This window comes from Myxocyprinus asiaticus, chromosome 5, assembly GCF_019703515.2.
Source record: "Myxocyprinus asiaticus isolate MX2 ecotype Aquarium Trade chromosome 5, UBuf_Myxa_2, whole genome shotgun sequence".
Classification (NCBI taxonomy): domain Eukaryota; kingdom Metazoa; phylum Chordata; class Actinopteri; order Cypriniformes; family Catostomidae; genus Myxocyprinus; species Myxocyprinus asiaticus.
The window spans coordinates 20,400,901-20,419,622 of NC_059348.1; the positions used below are offsets into that span (position 1 = coordinate 20,400,901).

The 18,722-nt window shown below is 37.9% G+C and overlaps 1 protein-coding gene across 20 annotated transcripts in view; it reads right to left on the reverse strand.

The window, feature by feature from the left end:
- Positions 1-18,722, reverse strand: part of LOC127441476 (discs large homolog 1-like protein) — a 151,817-nt gene that overhangs the window by 71,953 nt on the left and 61,142 nt on the right. For 10 of the 20 annotated variants that reach the window (XM_051698948.1, XM_051698946.1, XM_051698953.1 and 7 more), the window contains 2 exons: positions 13,521-13,688; positions 5,849-5,965 (listed from right to left, as the gene is read on the reverse strand). In XM_051698948.1, the coding sequence (XP_051554908.1) occupies positions 5,849-5,965; positions 13,521-13,688 (285 nt within the window). The remainder of the gene's footprint in view (positions 1-5,848; positions 5,966-13,520; positions 13,689-18,722) is intronic. The other 10 variants (XM_051698957.1, XM_051698955.1, XM_051698960.1 and 7 more) reach the window with 1 other exon arrangement.

Sequence of the window (18,722 nt, forward strand, 5' to 3'; positions counted from 1 at the left end):
TGATTTTGTCACCAGGCTCTGCCTCCACTCCCTTGGGAGCTTAAAGCCATGGCAACAGCTCGTACATCTAAAAGAGCCAGCAGGATTTCCCGGGCAGGCTCCGGTCCCCTGTCTCGCACCAGAAGCCACAGTAAACACACTCTTCGGCTTCATCTGTTGACATATTCATTAGTGCACTAGAGCCTACAGCAAGGACTGGATGGTACAAAAACAATAACGTTCGGTTGTCAACACCATGCTGGCTTGAGCACTGTGATAGTGTTGCATTCCTTCGCGTAATCAGATAAAGTCCTTTGCATGTAGACTCCATTGAATTACAATGAAGAATTTCTCAATTACAAACACAATTGACTCACTTGGATTTTGCTTTTAACTATTGATTAGATGGCACCCCGAACAACAATGCTAAAGCTCCTCCACTCCTTTGAAAAGATTCCCAATAGATATGGCAGGACATCAATAATGCATTCCAAATTACCCCTGAACACACTGTGTGCATGTCTAATGAGATCCCGGCAAAACCCATTTAGAGCCACCTCTCAAAATTGAGCCACCCTGTCACCTTGCTAACTGACAATTAGACCACCATACCGCTGCACACAATGGCACAGCAAACCCACACCATTAAAGGGAAGTGGATAGATTTGAATGTCTTACTATGTTAAAGGGATAATTCACCCAAAAATAAACATTCTCTCATCATTTACTTACCTATCATGTTGTTCCGAATCCAAACCCCTATGACTTTCTATCTTCATGGAATGCAAAAGAAGATGTCAAACGCATCTTTTAGCATACAGTGAAAGCAAAAGGTGAGTGAGGAATACATTCTGCCATATTTTTTTATTTATTAATGACCGCATTTTCCATTTTGGGTGAAGAGTTGAGAATAAGATAACAACAAGTACATGTCTAATGCAAAAGGAACAGCAAGCGTTAGTCCTGCCACAGTATGTACAGTAGGTACTGGCCACATATGAATGTTCTACTGGTTGAATGGGCACCTTGCGTGGGATATCAGTTTTCATAGGCCACACAATGGCTGACAAATTTGACTGACTATTGACAGGGTCAGACTGCTGGTCATCCTCTCAATAGATGTTGACAGCAGAGTCAGGATCCACAGATGTTCTCTTGGCTATTCCTGTCACCGCCTTTTCTCCAGATTCAGTCATTTGATAAATGCCTGTTCTGTTCGGAGACCATGAAAATATGAGATCAAGGAATGTCTGCATTTACACTTCAGATTCATTCAGAACCTGAATGTTATTTCAACTCTGGGTTTTTAATCAGATATTGTGGCAGTTATTTTAATAATTCAAATGTAGGAGCCAAAGGCAACTGTGTCTTGTTAGGACAATTGCTGTTTATGTGTGTAGCCTAAACTTAGAGCTTATGCAACAAAGGCACTGAATACCTGTTCCCTTAATTAAGGCACTAAATATATTTTAGTGGGGTTCACAGGTCTGAGCCCACCTAAGAAAATTATTAAATTAAGCATTTTTCTAATTTAATAAAGTTTTTGTTTTGTTTTTTCAATACAAATGATATTATTAGCATAACATTTTCAAGGAAAAGTTGAATTGAGAAATGTACATACATTTCAGAATTTCTTAGTATTTAGTATGTCCTTTCACTTTAATGACAAGATCCACTCAATCTGGTATGGACTTCACAGGTTTGTGCAAAATCTGATGATCAATGTTATCCCAGTATGATCTGAGAATGTTCCAAACAGCATATAGTGTGTTTTAATGGAAAGCAACAAATCTGACCCTCTGATATGGTCACTACCACAAATTTGCTTATTTGATTAGTAATCTAGAAACAGTGCAGAATCTTATATATTTCTTATTCCTTATATGTCATAAAGTTTTTTTTTAGTTATAAAGTGTTCTCTTACAATCCTAAAACTGTATTTCAATTATTTACAAGTATATAAAATAGATTTTTAAATCCTATATGTTCAAAGTGTAGTCTGAATTTTGAAGCCCACTGTATATCCCCACAAACAAGCAAACAGTGCTTCCACCAACCCAGCAATTTGTACAGCCCAAGCTATTATGGTTATTTCCAAATGAAACATGCCTTTGATAACAAATTACATGCATCATTTAGCGACTAGGAACCATAACAATAAATCGGAGCAGTAAAATGAGATTAAACGTTCCAGCATGTTCAACAACCATGATTGGATCAATGGCAAAGCACTGCTGCCATTCACATCTGTAACGTGCACGCTTCATCCAGCACACCGTGTGTGTGTACAGTGAGCACTGCTGCATGACATAGGCATGCAGGTTGCCAGGCAGCAGAAGGAAGAGATATGTGCTTTCACATTTTCTCATCGAAACGCACTGACGTGCTGGACATCACACACTCACACAGATGACTACCGCAATATAACGCAGAACAACATTTGTGTTTTCCACATCAAAACAAAGCACTTTGCTGAGGCCTTACAAGCGTGTCAATCAGTGCCTCAGATGACATGACCTATCACCTAAACATAACGCACGTCTTCTCTGTTACAGCACATCTGGCTTGCACTCTAAGTGGTAATTAAATAGTTGTCCAAGTCATTTAAATGGAATAAAATCTGAACCACAAATCAGACCAATGCTGCTACAGAATAAGCATGCACTTAGATAAAATGGACAATAATTTGATCACCATTAATTTTAGATGACACAGATTAACTAACTTCAGCATCGAAAAAAAGGTTTAGCATTTATGATTTGCTTATCTTGAAGCCAATTCTATATGCAGGGCAGTGACTGACGTGCAGCTGTCTGAGCGTTTTCCTGTTGCAAATTCCCAAACCTACCAACAAGTGCAGATGCCGCCTCTTGGTTCTCCTGAGGGTACCCATGATCCGGCGACCCATCTTTTTAGCATACCACACCGAGTTGAGCATTGTGGGCTGAGGCTGGTGTGTGTGGGGTTCACGCTCTGGTGAGATAGCGCTCGTTTCCCAAGTCTGACCTGCCCCCCTGTACCTCTTCTTACGCAGGCATCTCAAAGCCAGTATCTGCACATGGTACGTGCTGGTGACAAAAACATACAGTGCAGGTGCCTACGAACGTATGGAGAGAGAAAAACAGAGGCAGAGGCTGCCTGACGCATGCAAACTGCAGCAGAGAAAAAGAGCTTCACAATCTCTGCAGCCCTTAGTTAAAAGGCTACTTAATTCACCTTCTCTCTTTCTCTCTCTCTCTCTCTCTTTCTTTCTGCTGTGGCTGATGCAGTTCTTGGCACGCAGATCCGATCGTGGCTGTGCAGTGGTGGGAAGTGAGCTCAGGGCAGAGCAGTGCAGACGGCTGCAGGTGCCCGCTTTCACCTCTTCCAGCTCAAAATGAGTCCGCAGGAAGCCGAGAGAGTGAGGCTTGGCCAGCACTGACTTCGCTTCACTCTGTTATGAGACTGATTTCCTGAATGAAGCAAGTCTAAAGGCTTGCATTGCAGAGAACACTCCAATGCTATGCCTTGTACGGTCTCTGACAAACAGCTGCAGTGTCCCTGTGCTGCCTGGTGAACGCGTCATCTTCTCTTTTATCACTTCGCAGAGCTGACCTTCCCCTTCTTCCTCACATTGCCTTAGATATGTGACAGGGTAACATCCCTTTGCCTGTGAAAAATTCCTCTCTGGCGCTTTTAGGTTTTAAGGTATGGTGGGCTGGTGGCTCTTTGCATTCAACGTGCTCTTCTGTTACTTTCTTTAACGTGCGATTAAGCCATTTAACTTTGGTTCACAGGGAGATATATCAGGACTGACGTCACTGACGGGAAACCGGCTCATGATTTGTATGAGAAAAGTGACTGAAGGACACAGCCTCACCTCAAATCCATAGCATCACAGCCTCGTTCTTATATATGCATTGCTTGGAATTACAATCATTTCTAGGCCTCCACATCATACAGCATATTCTGAATAAGTCATGACCAACTGGTCGATTCTCGCAAAACTTGTCAAGGTGATGTCTTGTTCATATATAACCCCAAAAATATATTAAAAGCCTACATTTATGACCATTAAGATTTCTTGCATTGTGATATTATTTTCAGGACACTTAAGAACATTTTCTTTACTATAATGCCTCCGGAGATTCTATTTCTACTATAATAATAATAAATTTAATTTATATAGCGCTTTTCCCGAGCTCAAAGCGCTTTGCATGCAACAACAAACATAAATACATCAAAACAAAACACAAAAAAACAATAGTCCACACAAACACAAATCACTAAAACGATACAGTCCACAAAAGCACAACATTACAATCCAGTAGTAAAACGTATAGTCCAAAGTGAAAATGTGGATGTGCACAAGTCCGATCAAACAGTTCAAAAGAAATGAGCGGGGGGGGGGGAAATGACATGACCAGAGTTGTCCCTCGTGGAGTGGATGGCACCAAGCAACCCGCGCCAACCCGCATCTCCCACGCCACAGAGCCAAGACGAGTACAAATTCCAGGACACCAAATGGCGAACGGGAACACACAATGGCAGCCACCTTGCTGCAAAACCCTCCATAACAAAGCACAGCCGCGCCGTCCACAGCAACCGTGCTGCAAACGCCGCCAGGTAGGCAGGCCGGTGGAATCAGGTAGACCGGGTAACACACCGTACCAGGCCGGTGAGCAGAGCAGCCCCCACACACCAGCGGGAACCACGAAAACTGGCGAAAGTCAGTTGGAATTAAATCCAAAAATGTCCATTTTATGGGTGTGTGAAATGAAAGGGAAAAAAGTGCATTTAAGTAAATACAACAAGATGAAACAAAACTAAAGACAAACAAACAGCTCCAGAGTGAAGCGGCAGCCAAAACGCGCACAGTGTACTCACACCGGAAACACTCCCATACTCCCATTGTTTTCAATGACAATTTTCTGTACCGTAGCACATTAATAATTTTTTACTGCATTAAAGTAAAACGTATTGTAATGTACTATACAGTATCATGATTTTGTTTCTTATTAAAATCATTGAAAATTAAAGGCAGTACCAAGGAAGTACTACTATGATGTCTAAAATAAACATACTCAACAATTTAAATAATATAGCAGTTGTTCACATTGCAATAATGTCTTTTTTCGTGTTGCGGTAATGAGAATTGGGGAATAAAATGAGCATAACTAAAAGTAATGTCACACAATGTTAAAAATCTTAATGGCCCTGAAAATAGGCTTCATTTTCTATATGCAAAATATAATTTCTTTCTTATTTTTTTATTTTTTTTTCTATTTTGCACAAGCCTGCAATAAAAGAACAGCAAAGCATAATCAATCTTTGTCAATCAATTCACCATATAGAATCACTTTAAACACCACATTTCATGCAGTAATCAGGCTATAACTGGAATCTATAGCTGTCACAACAAGGATCACGGAAAAAAAATCCTGAAACTTTAAAACACACTGGCCATGCGCTGTGGAAGCTGAGGTGCTTCCATGTATGACTGCATGCACCAACACATAACAAATGCAACATCAACAGCTATAACCTCCACATATGCAGCCAAACAACTGTTGAATTCAAAGTACAGTCTGATTTGTTCAGAACCTATGTAGATTCTAGCATGCCCCTATCAAACTTATAAACACAAATGAGAAGGGCAAAAGAGGAGTACAATATGAGATCCCATGCATTTTAGGAATGGTACTGGAGTGTACCCTTTCAGCATTAAGCCTAAAAATGCATGCAAGTCTCATCATGAAACAATGACCAGCTGCATTAACCAGCCATGTTCATTACACAGAATTGACCAACATCATACAACAGAACGGGGAAGCCAGCAGCACAAAGAGATGGCGAATGCCGCTTGCCATGTGGGAGGAGTGACTGTTACCTGGACGGTCACAGGACTTTGAGGGTACGGGTTGGAGAGGGAAGTAGTAGGAGGAGGAGGACTCTCCTCATTCACTACAGTAGATGCCCCATCGAAGATGCATTCCAGTGATTCAACCTACAGAGGGGCATTGAACTCAGTGTATTACAACACAGGATTGCCTGAGGGTTAAAAGTGGCTACATATTAAAAATGACATTATTATAAAAAAGCAGATACAGAAAGGACAGACAGATGGACCAAAAAAAAAAAAAAAAACTAAGGTTAGAAATGTTTGAAAGTATAAAAAAAAAAAAAAAAAAAAAAAACCTTGGTGTGCAGCACACTAGGTTTAAAGACACAGCCGAAGAGTTAGCAAAATGGCGAGTAGTATGATAAGGACCATTATAGAATGCAGACTGTTTAAATCATCTGGATGCAAACGTTCATTCCAAATGCAACTGTGGGGAGTGGACTAAGGCTTCATAGTCCCCACAAATGTACGTTTTATCCTCCATGTAAAACACAGTAACATACACTTCGTGTGTGTGTGCGTTTCTACAACTTTGAGCACTTTTAGCACTGTGGACTTCTAGAAAGTCTTGTAAAAAACATTTTCACACTAGTGCATCACAGGATATTTATGTCTTTTTTGTCATTTTCTCCTGAAATTTATGGGAATTCCCACCACAGTGTCATTTCCAGCAGATCTCAAATTCTGTATTGTGTTTAACAGAATTCTGTGGTGGAATGACGGTGATGGAAATGACATTTTTGAATGTCTTGCTAAGGCTAATTACATAGCTATCAATTTATGTATCCAAAATACACAAGATTAAATAATATCTTCACATTTGCATAATTTGTCAAAATTGCTATTATAATTACTTTTATTATTCAAAATAACTTTTGAAAAAGGACCTTTTAAAACATTTTAGGGCCAGAATTGTTTGGAGTAGAGGAACTTGACTTATCGTGATTTCTGAAAATTTGACAAATCATTTCCACTCAATAAATATTGAAATGGATTATGTTTATTTCATTCTTTGTTTACATTATCATAGTTTTAAACATGCAATAATTTGTATTTTTATAATGGATTTTCAGTTTAATATTGAAAGTCTGGGACAAAGCTAAAACAATAAAATCTATACATCCTCTGTAAAAGGCATTTTGAAAAGTACCTAAAAAAAGATCCTGTTATAAAAAAAAACCTATGACATTCACATAACAAAAGAGTTGAAATCTGTTCCTTTTAATTCAAATTAAACCATGGGACATGAAATTGCCCCAAGGTTAAGAAACACCAATAAAAAGTAAAGAGAAAACCAGTCTTTAACAGAAATGGCCACAAAATCACTTTCACCTGATAGTCACAAATAATAATAAAATAAAATTAAAAACAAACAAAAAAACTGTATTTGTTTTGCCACATTAGCATCACCAATAGCATCACCACTAATATTATGCAATATTTTGAATGTAACACAAGGTGGCAATAGAACCCACCACTGATTTCAGCAGTGAACTGAACAGATGAACTAATCTTCAACACTACAACATTTCCCTTACAGAGTTTCCCGTCAATTTGTCTTATGACAAATTACAATGGTGGGTGATAAATCTCAGCAAGTGATATCAGCTTGTATAACTCGCAGCTATGTGAATATATTCTTTGAATCACAATTACACCTCAGGCGTTTTATCGGTATGGAAAACAATAATCGCCTGTAGGGAGTGAAGATGTGTCTGTCCTATATTTCAACAGCCTTAGGCATGAGTACATTCAGTGCAGTACAGCCATGGTCAGGGTGGAAGTACCATTTAAAGGGTCTGTTAGAAGATGCTGAAGTGACTCTGAGAACAGCTGGGTCATAACTGTATGGACCTAATGAGTAGGGATGTGCAAGAACGGTCTACTAGTCGTTCAACAACTGACTAGTCGATTAGAAAAATAATTAATAATTGAATAAAAAAATAATTAAAAGGTTTCTACTTAGCGTGTTAATATTGGAATTACTGTAGTTTAAATATTTTTTTAATAACAAATACCATTACATTTAGTATAAATTAGTATAAACATTATTTTCATAAATTTCATATTTGCTGCAGGCGCTATACTACACAAACACGCTTGGCCAACCCACAGAGCTGGAGATATATGACAAAGATCACTGCATGGACCCGGACTCATTATAATAAAGACACGAACAACAAAAGGTGTTGGCAAAACATGCATTTAAGGGTGAAAAACACCGCTTCACCAAACAAAGCGGCACAACAATATTTAACAATTGGAATTTTCGGCTCGGAGCAATGTTCCTGTTGTTTCATATAATCTGTAAGTCTCTGATTTGATGACTTTGACAGTTTTGTGCACACAAAGGTTATTGTTATAGCTTATTTCTGTTTTGAATAGCCTATCTGTCATCCTATTGAGGTGATGTGCTAAGCATCTACAGCCTATTATTAAGAAACGCATCTGATTGGTGTCTTGTGGAAATTACTCCAGCCTAATCATACAGGGCTTTATTGACTAACTAGTCGACTAACCGTCGACATAACCCGACTAGTTGATTGTGAAATTATGTTGTTTTGTACATCACTACTAGTGAGAGTGTGTTTGAGATGGATGGCATGTTGTGAGGTGGGCTAAAGGGATGAAAAGGTGCAGGTTTATGTGTGAGCAGTGAAGGTTATGAGAAGTGGCAGGCGTTATTTGTCAGCTGTGGTTTTGTGTGTGTGTGTGCGTGTGTGTTGCTGGCATGGGCTCTGATCTGGACTGAGGGGAAGCCGTGCAGGGGTAATAAATCTAAATGCAGAAGGGAGCACTGGAGCAAGACAGGCACAGGACGACCGCTCGTAAATGTTCACACATACGTACTAGTTCCTGCCTCACAGTATATTCACTCTCTCTGGACACAGTCACCCTGCTGACTTCCGGTTAGCTCATAGTGATTGTGCTTCACCTTGAGAAAACAAAGAGCTAAGCAATTTCACATAAATATTCAAAGAAGCCAATAACAGTAAAAGCACCTTGGCTTTGGATGCTCATTACATTAACTACAAAAAGTGGCAATCATGGTAGCGCACAGTGAGATAGACTGCCTAGCAGGGCTGGGCAATTTAGATGACAAAAATACACTTGAAAACTGCATAATTTAGATCCTCATTTGAACACTATCGATATTGATTCTTAAAATCAATAGCTGTTGCTATTTTTTATTTATTTATATTTTCGTATTGTACCACGTTAGAAGGTTTCCTGTATAGGGTACAACAGAGCTAAAGGCACACCTTGAGGAAAATGTGCTTTTTTTCTGGTCGCAAAGTATATCAAGATTCAAGAAATGCATTTATTTTTATTGAATATTGAAGGAGCAACATAATTTGTGATAAAAGAAATAACAACAGAAGGTTGTTTTGAATAAAATTCCATTGTCCAAATCATATCACATTTTTTCCCCATTCTGATGATTGATGTGAACATTAACTGACGCTCCTGACCCGTATCTGGATGATTTTATGCACTGCTGCCACACGATTGACTGATCAGATAATCACATGGATGATTGTTGGTGCCAGACGGGCTGGTTTGAGTATTTCTGTAACTGCTGATCTTCTGGGATTTTCACGCACAACAGTCTCTAGAATTTACTCAGAATGGTGCCAAAAACAAAAAACATCCAGTGAGCGGCAGTTCTGTGGACAGAAACGCCTTGTTGATGAGAGAGGTCAACAGAGAATGGCTAGACTGTTTTGAACTGACAAAGTCTACGGTAACTCAGATAACCGCTCTGTACAATTGTGGTGAAAATGCTATTCTGAGATGCGGGTTGGCGCTGGTTTGGCGGCACAAGGGGGACCTTCACAATATTAGGCAGGTGGTTTTAATGTTGTGGCTGATTGGTGTATGTCAACTTATGCAAATACTTTTAAGACAACAATATGCTTTTTTTTTTTTAGTAACAAATTAAGATAGTGCTTATTCAAAATAACCACTTCAGAAAAGGGTGCATTTTCTTGTTCATTTCAATCACATTTGACATTTCATTACATCTCAAGTATTCTATAAACTAACTAAACTCTACCCCCCACTTAACAATGTGTTTAATGGGAGCCTTTAGCCCCTGCAACAGGGGGGCTTTTTTACCCCAAATACTATCTTGGACAGTTATTGAAAATGTTTTGATATAATAACATTGACAAATTAGTATTTTGTCTCAAAATAAATGTGATGATTTCCAGGATATTCATAAGCTACATAAATTTACAACATTATTTATTATCAAATATTAGATCAAATTGCCTCAAAATCAACCTTTAGACATTACACGCAATGATCTCATGGAACAGGAAACTTTCGCAGTCGGAGTGACAAACAGGTGTTTAGGAAAGTCCTGTGATAGTTTTTGATACTATTTAGTGTTTTGGGAGAAGAAAAAATAAATAAATAAATAAATAAAAAAAAATCAAAAAAAAAAATCAAAGGAGCATTTTAGCCCGGGGAGCCTTTGACCCCGTTGAACCCTATTTACAGCATTAGCTGAGAGAGAGAATTTTTCATTTGTAAGCAAAATGGACATTCTTACTGAAATATACCTGAATGAATCAAAATCAAATTAAATCAGAATCAAATCAAAATAAAACCGAGAACTTGTAACTCTAAATTGTATTATTTTTTTTAAAGGAAACAGAATTTCAACCAAAATGCCACTGTTATATAAGAAATTCAAAATGTAACATATAGTGAAATGTAGTTTAAAATAATCAAAGCATGTTTTCCACACTGTTTTTCACTAAATGAATGCAGGAAGAATATTTAATCATTTTTATGTATATTCACCAATATAACAATACATAGTAATTAACAGCAATTTTTAGCTACATGTGTTTTTTTCTTTTTTACTGAAACATTTTAAAGGACATAAAATTTAACTGAACTCCCCAATCCTATCTGCATTTCTGCCATTTAAGGTTTCACTCAAAGTCACTATTAAAAATGTATGTCTTAGCATTCTTATACTCACCAGTGATGACATAATGGCCCCGATTTACTAAGATCCCCAATAACAAGTACTTATTTGCTTGAGCAATCCATCAAATTGTGTGTGCGCATCATGTGCGTTTGCGGGTGATTTACAATGAGAAATTGCCAAAATAACTACTTGGAAATATTTTGGACATGCCCTCCAAACAATACAATTTTATTTTTATTCAATATGGCATTTATTAATATACTGTACATATGTTTATTTAGGATTATATGATATCATCATAAATTTATTAAATAATATCCTTAATTTTACAATATTTCACCAGATAAAAACAATGTTTAAAACACTGAAATATGATATGATTTGGAAATAAATAGTTAGAAGGCTATTATCTTAGACTTATAAGAGTTGTATGATAATCAGTTGTGTTATCAGTTATGATTTAGAGTTCTAAAACGTGAGAAATAATTTAATATCACATAAATGCGTGTCATTAATGGGTATTATTTTTATTCTTTGATCGCAAAGTTTCTGTTTTGCCACAATGACAGCATGATGCACAGCATGAATCAGAATAATACCTGCCTTTCTAATTTGTATTAATTTGCTCTTGCAGTTTCCATTCAGTAATGACTTTCAGACTTGATAAATCACTTTGTGGGTGCAATTATTTCATTTGAATCGACGCTGCCCTTTATTTTGCACATTTGAGGCACACCCCTGAAATGCATATTCATTTTGGGGAACACGCAAAAATTTGGGGGAACACGCAAAAAAAAACTGCCATTTTGCAAGTCTGACAGATGCAATACTTAGAAGACTACATTAGTAGATCAGCTCGGACTTCTTTGCAAGTTCTATCAAGTTTGCACGTTTCTATACACGCAAACCTTTAGTAAATCAGGGCCTGAGAGTAGGCACAAATCCGGCCTACCAATACACACTTTAGGACCTAAACGGCCACATAAAAGCATTAAAACTCTCTTGATTTTCACGAGGTTGATTTTATATCTATTAACATTAATACTGAATGTATTTAATCTATCACTCAGCCCTTATACTGTAGATAGAGTACTATATGTTTTACACCTGCCGAGCTATAGACCATTTTAAGGATATAACAATAACAAAGGAATTAGAATGCTACCAGGCTGGGAGCACTTCCGGTATCATTACCGGATTATTTAAATAAGGCTCTGAGTTAATCTATTTTCTCAAAGAACATCAAGCATTTACCTGAAGTGACTTATCCAGATGTGTTGTTGATACGGAGCGTCTACGTAGTTTAGATGCTCGCAATTATTTCCTCAGCAGAGAGATCAGGAACATTTGATTGTTCCTGTTAAAACCAATGAAGCCTTTCAATGAAGCTGTCTGCATGCCCTGCGGACAAGGTAAGGATTTTTTTTTTTTTTTTTTTTTCCTCATTTGTCAGTCGTGTTGGATAAAACGTCTGCTAAATGACTAAATGTACAATTAAATTAGTTGCGCAACTAATCCATTCATTATAATGGTAGTGATCTATAGTCACTTTAGGAGCTCTACCTATCAACCCTACAATTAGTTGGCATATATTTTGTTTACCTACCAGAGATAAAATGTGTGCTACAGTTGTTAGTACGGTATGTATCAAGCCATCTCGCTTCACTGCAGTGGTTCATGAGTCCATTCGCAGTTGCTTTTTCAGAGATCTAAACTTTAATTTCTGTTAGTTCCAGGCATCAAGGGAGCATCCAGCCATCGAACAACATGATCCACATTTTAATAATGACATTTTATAACAATCATGTTAACGTTAGTAACATTAATAGTGTTAAAGTCACTATGAATGAAGTGCCTCCCGCAGTTGTTTTGAATGAGTTTGACAACTAGTAGAAAATGTTCAAGGAACAAAGATGTCACTTCCCTAAACTGGCGAATAGTCCTTGGCATGGTCTACAATCTCATGAAACAATCAAACTGTGTTCAGGTGTAAAACACAGCATGTGGTACACAAATACCAAATGGATCCTCCTTTCTTATCAAGAAGGTACAAATCACCAGTGTACCAGAGCAACTGTTCGCCTTATTGTGCATGCAGAGAAGGCAGATTTCAAAGCTGCTTTTCTAAAATCATTAAATAAGGGTCCAGCGTTTTACGTATAACTTTAATAAATTTTAGAGTCTTTGAAGGAAAGGCGGGGGGAATACATGTCTTTGTATCGACTATACCAGTCTTTCATACCCATAAGCGGTGTGATTTGGATCAGTGTCCATTCAGCAATACAGATTATGAATTAGCCAGTGGGCTCTGTAAACTACTCTGTGTTATAAAGCACTTTGCACAGTAATAATGAGATTTCCAGTGAACCAAGTGCAGTGATGGATTCTGGATTAAGAGCCAATGTAGCAAAATCCTCCTATTTGCGGCACATTTCTTCATTCAGACCTCATAGCATAGTTTTGTAAAAGTCGTTCATATTGATTGCATGTAGCAAAAATGGCTGATTGTATTAAACTGGTACCATGGCTGTCTGGCTTTTATAAGCCATTCTAAAACCATAAGAGCCTGTATGTGTGTGTGTTCATGTGCATGTGAAAAGAGTGAGGCGCACACACAGTCAAAAAGTAAAAGTACAGTTATAACTGTATGGCAATGCAGAATTTAGACAACAAAAATTAGGTAAATTGATCAGCAAGTCTAGATTCCTAGCTTACCTTCATTGGGGAGATATGTGCATGTGCTACGTAGCCATGGACGTTTTCAATCTGGGATAGGTTTTTCTCGGCCACCTGGACCAGTTCTGGCCTGGGAGCCTCATCAGTAAGCTGTGGCGAGCTCTGCTCCTGTGGAGATCCTGTGTCCTCATCATGGTGCCTGTACTTCTGCAGAGAACAACAGACAAGTCAGAAAAAACTACTGCTAGGGGAATTTTTGTAATCTTATTTTCCTGCTAACACCGTGTCCTAACAATACGCGACGCAACATCGCGACGCGATAAAATGTATCTTTTTTCATGTTAATCATGAAAAAGTTCAAGAGTTTTTGTCCTAACCAGGCGTGACACACGACAAGCGTCAGGGCTCTCTATTTTTTAAATGGTTTCTATTTCTGCGACGTCGTGCCAGCCAGCACAGTCATCAAATGTGTCTAAATATTCTTAATGCAGTATATTGAAGTTGGCATCTCACTAGCTGGTTCACAACAACTTGATTTTGGCTGAGGGTGTCACACACCGAATGTTGTGCTTGAGGTCTTGTTCTCTTCAGTCAGAGCTCTGTCACACACACACCGCATCAGAATGGTAGTGGGGAGACATACCGGCTCATTCTGACTTTCTCTCTCCGCTTCTCTGTCACGTGGAGATCGGCGAAATATCAACAGGAGTATCACGTGAATATAAACAATCATAACAGACTGAATAAGGATGCAATTCAAAAAGTAACTTTGCCCTGTGTGTGTGTGTGTGATTGATTGTGTATTTATCCCCTCTAGGTTTGCCATAGAAAGCGAATGCCCATGTCGACCCTCACTGAGAATATTAGTTGCGTTCAATAAACAGACTGTTTCGTCTGTAATTGCTCTGTTTTTGAAATTTTATTGTCAACTATCCTAATTTTAGTGTATTAATATCACGGTGTCGTATCGTGCCTGATGTGGACAGACTGATTGCCTGTCACTAGAATCTTATCGTGTCATGTCTGGTTAGGACAAGATGTAAGACGGCATTGACATTGGAGTCACAAAAGTTGAGGATGATAAATAAAACTGACATTTTGTTATTTTATGTTTATTTTGCAAGCATGTAGTATTCAAAAACAACAGGGCAAAGTGCAAAAAGCTTGGAAAAAAGAATTTAGTTCAGGGGATGGCTGATACTGTAATCCTTAAATTTATGGTAATCTCTGAAAGAGATGCAGTGAAGTAGACCATACACAAAGTGTTAACAAATTGATGCTACACTCTTATTTCAATATTACCGACAACAAATTGTGCACAGCAGTCTGTACCAACAGGGGTATACTGTACTAACTGTAATATTATTATATTTGCTTTTAACAGACAGCCTAACAACTGCAACCGTTCTATATTCTGATATCTGGTGATCAACAGTTAAAGTGTTAGTAGTGTGATTCTTTGGGAAACCACAAATATTGTACATGAAATGTTGCTAAAAAAGGTCTAACTAAATGTATCCATGTTTTGATTCTAGAAATGGCTTAATACACCAAGCAAAAAACACAGAAGACAAGAACCCCTTCCCTTGCACTACAATAGCACATGAGAATGATTGGGTTCCAATTCCTCTGTAAGGAGGAAGCTGATGAGTCGTATCCATACAGGCGGAGGATGGCCATAGTTGCCATGGCAACAGGTTTCTCAGACACTGACTGCTTCTCGCTATAGGTAAGCCTGTGATTCAATCAGTCTTATTTAAAGCCACCTACAGTCTTACTGAACTGGTTTCAGTTTTCGCAAACCCGATGAACACAGCATGGTAAGTTCAGACTGCATGCATAAATGTACAAAGTAAATGTTATATTTAACAATGCTGCGTAAGTCATTTGTTGCCATCTTGATTATTTTGGGTTGAATGGATCACATGACTGTGTCATATGACAACAAAAATTCTATTCATCCTAGGGCTGAGTGATATCTCCAAAAATATTATCACAATATATTCTTTTTTTATATATCGCTCGATAAAGATGTTTATCACTATATACATTTCATACTATTAATGGGGAAAAGCATTTCACAAGTTTGTTAGACCTCAAGAAAGAACTTATGTACTTCTAGATCTCATTCTGTTCACACTTCTATGGAAGATCTACTTCTTCATAATTGTATTATAGCAAGATCTAACAGTCACTTTACCAAAATTTCACCAGTAGTAAATTTGACAATTATCAATACCAATTTCTATATAACAACAAATAATACTAATTTGTTAATTGGGTAAGCATGGTTTCAAGTTTTCAAGTAATTATTCAAGACAAGTAAACAGTCTGTAATAAAATGAGAATGAAGAAACAAATAAAAAAATAAAAGCAATAAATAGAAACAAATTAAAAGCTATAGAGCAAAAAATACAAATTAAGAAAACAATGCTTTTTTTTAACAGATTAAACAGAAATAAAAGCGGTATCAATTATTCAAGTAAACATTCAGAATGAAACGAAACGAAACGAAAATGTGACAAAACAATTAACTACTGGTCTTCACGGTTCAATTATAATACAATAATACTTTTTTTAAAGCTACTAAAGTTAATCATCCAAGAGGAGCAACTGTTTTTCTCATTTTTTGTTACTGCTGTTTGATTAATAGTAATGGCATACTAGACAGTGGCAGGTCTATTAGGCAATATTTACACTTCAGATTCAACATTTTGATACAAATCAGCTTTTTGTGCCACTGTTTACAAGTTAACATTTTTGAAGTTTATTTTGAAGTGTATTTGAACGTATCCACATTAGCGCACACTCTCGGAGCACTCGCACAGAAGCGCACGCACATAATCCGCCTGTCAGTCAAACAGCACACAGCTACAGAAGTGAGGAAATAAAAAGTAAATCTTTAAGATTTTATAGATTGACCATTGGTTGGTTGTCTTGCGATCACTATCGACGTAATGAGCCCCCCTGGTCTAGATGTACAACATAAATATAGAAAATGACTCAAAAGTTTATCACCAACAAGGATTTTTTTTATTTTCGATAACCATCGAGATTGTTTTATTACACAGCCCTTGTCCATACTACAACACGAATATGCCATTTTCAAATTTATCCACTTAGGAGAGCTTTTTCTAAAAGCTCAGTTTTCGCTGGCAAAACCATCTCAGTATGGATGGAAGGCCAAAACATAGAGAAAAAGATGTGTTCTCAAATTATTAGATTAATGTGGATGTAGTCTGAATCATTTGAAGCCAGTGGGATGCCATTTTATTAACAGTTCCTCTAAACCCTGCTGAACTACCTAGAACTGCAGTGTTATTTTAAGCATCAAAGCAATCAAACATTGTGACTAAGCCTCGTCAAAATGAAAAGTCAAAGAGGTGTCTAAAACGTACCTCTCGCTTTGTGTATGTTCACACAGCTTGGGAGGTTTCGTTATTCTCTAACAATACTGCCATGTTACGTAATTCTCTCTGAACATCCATAAATGGATACAGTTGTGATCAAAAGTTTGCATACCCTTGGAGAATTGGTATATATGTACCATTTTTAAAGAAAACATGGGTGAGCAGGCAAAACACATTTCTTTTATTTCTTATGGGATTCATATTCAACTGCAGGTTATAACAGAATGGCACAATCATAAAACAAAACATGGCAATAAAGAAAAAAATTAAATGACCCCTGTTCAAAAGTCTGCATACCCTTAGTTCTTAATACTGTGTATTGCCCCCTTTAACATCAATGACAGCGTGCAGTCTTTTGTAATAGTTGTCTATGAGGCCCCAAATTCTTGCAGGTGATATAGCTGCCCATTCGTCTTGGCAAAATGCCTCTAGGTCACGCAAAGTCTTTGGTTGTCTTGCATGAACCACACGTGAGATCTCCCCAGAGTGGCTCGATGATAGGTCAGGAGACTGTGATGGCCACTCCAGCACCTTCACCTTTTTCTGCTGTAACCACTGGAGGGTCAACTTGGCCTTGTGCTTAGGGTCATTGTTGTGCTGGAAAGTCCAAGAGCATCCCATGCGCAGCTTTCGTGCAAAAGAATGCAAATTGTCTGCCAGTATTTTCTGATAACATGCTGCATTCATCTTGCCATCCATTTTCACAAGATTCCCCGTGCCTTTAGAGCTCACACACCCCCAAAACATCAGTGAGCCACCACCATGCTTCACAGTGGGGATGGTATTCTTTTCACTATAGGCCTTGTTGACCCCTCTCCAAACATAGAGCTTATGGTTGTGACCATAAAGCCCTATTTTGGTCTCATCGCTCCAAATTACAGTGCCAGAAGCTGTGAGGCGTGTCAAGGTGTTGTCAGGCATATTGTAACCAGACTTTTTTGTGGCATTGGCACAGTAAAGGCTTCTTTCTGGAAACTCGTCCATGCAGCTCATTTTTGTTCAAGTATCGTCGTATTGTGCTCCTTGAAACAACCACACCGTCTTTTTCCAGAGCAGCCTGTATTTCTCCTGAGGTTACCTGTGGGTTTTTCTTTGTATCTCGAACAATTCTTCTGGCAGTTGTGGCTGAAATCTTTCTTGGTCTACCTGACCTTGGCTTGGTATCAAGAGATCCCTGAATTTTCCACTTTTTAATAAGTGATTGAACAGTACTGACTGGCATTTTCAAGGCTTTGGATATCTTTTTATATCCTTTTCCATCTTTATAAAGCTCCATAACCTTGTTACGCAGGTCTTTTGACAGTTATTTTCTGCTCCCCATGGCTCCGTATCTAGCCTGCTCAGTGCATCCACGTGAGAGCTAACAATCTCATTGACTATTTATACACAGACATTAACTGCAATTTAAAAAGCCACAGGTTTGGGAAATTAACCTTTAATCGCCATTTAAACCTGTGTGTGTCACCTTGTGTGTCTGTAACAAGGCCAAACATTCAAGGGTATGTAAACTTTTGATCAGGGCCATTTGGGTGATTTCTGTTATCATTACGTTTTAAAAAGGAGCCAAAAACTATGTGATAATAAATGGCTTCATATGATCACTATCCTTAAATAAAAGAGCATGATCACTATCCTTAAATTTTTTGCATGATCAGTCATATTTTCAAAATCAATGCCAAAATTTCACAATTTCTGCTAGGGTATGCAAACGTTTGAGCACAACTGTATATCAGCAAGACTTGCATCAATAATTCCTATCATTAAGATTGATTTCTAGGTGTTTAGTGTGTGTAGCAGGTGGGAGGAAGCACATGATAGAAGAGGAGAGCTC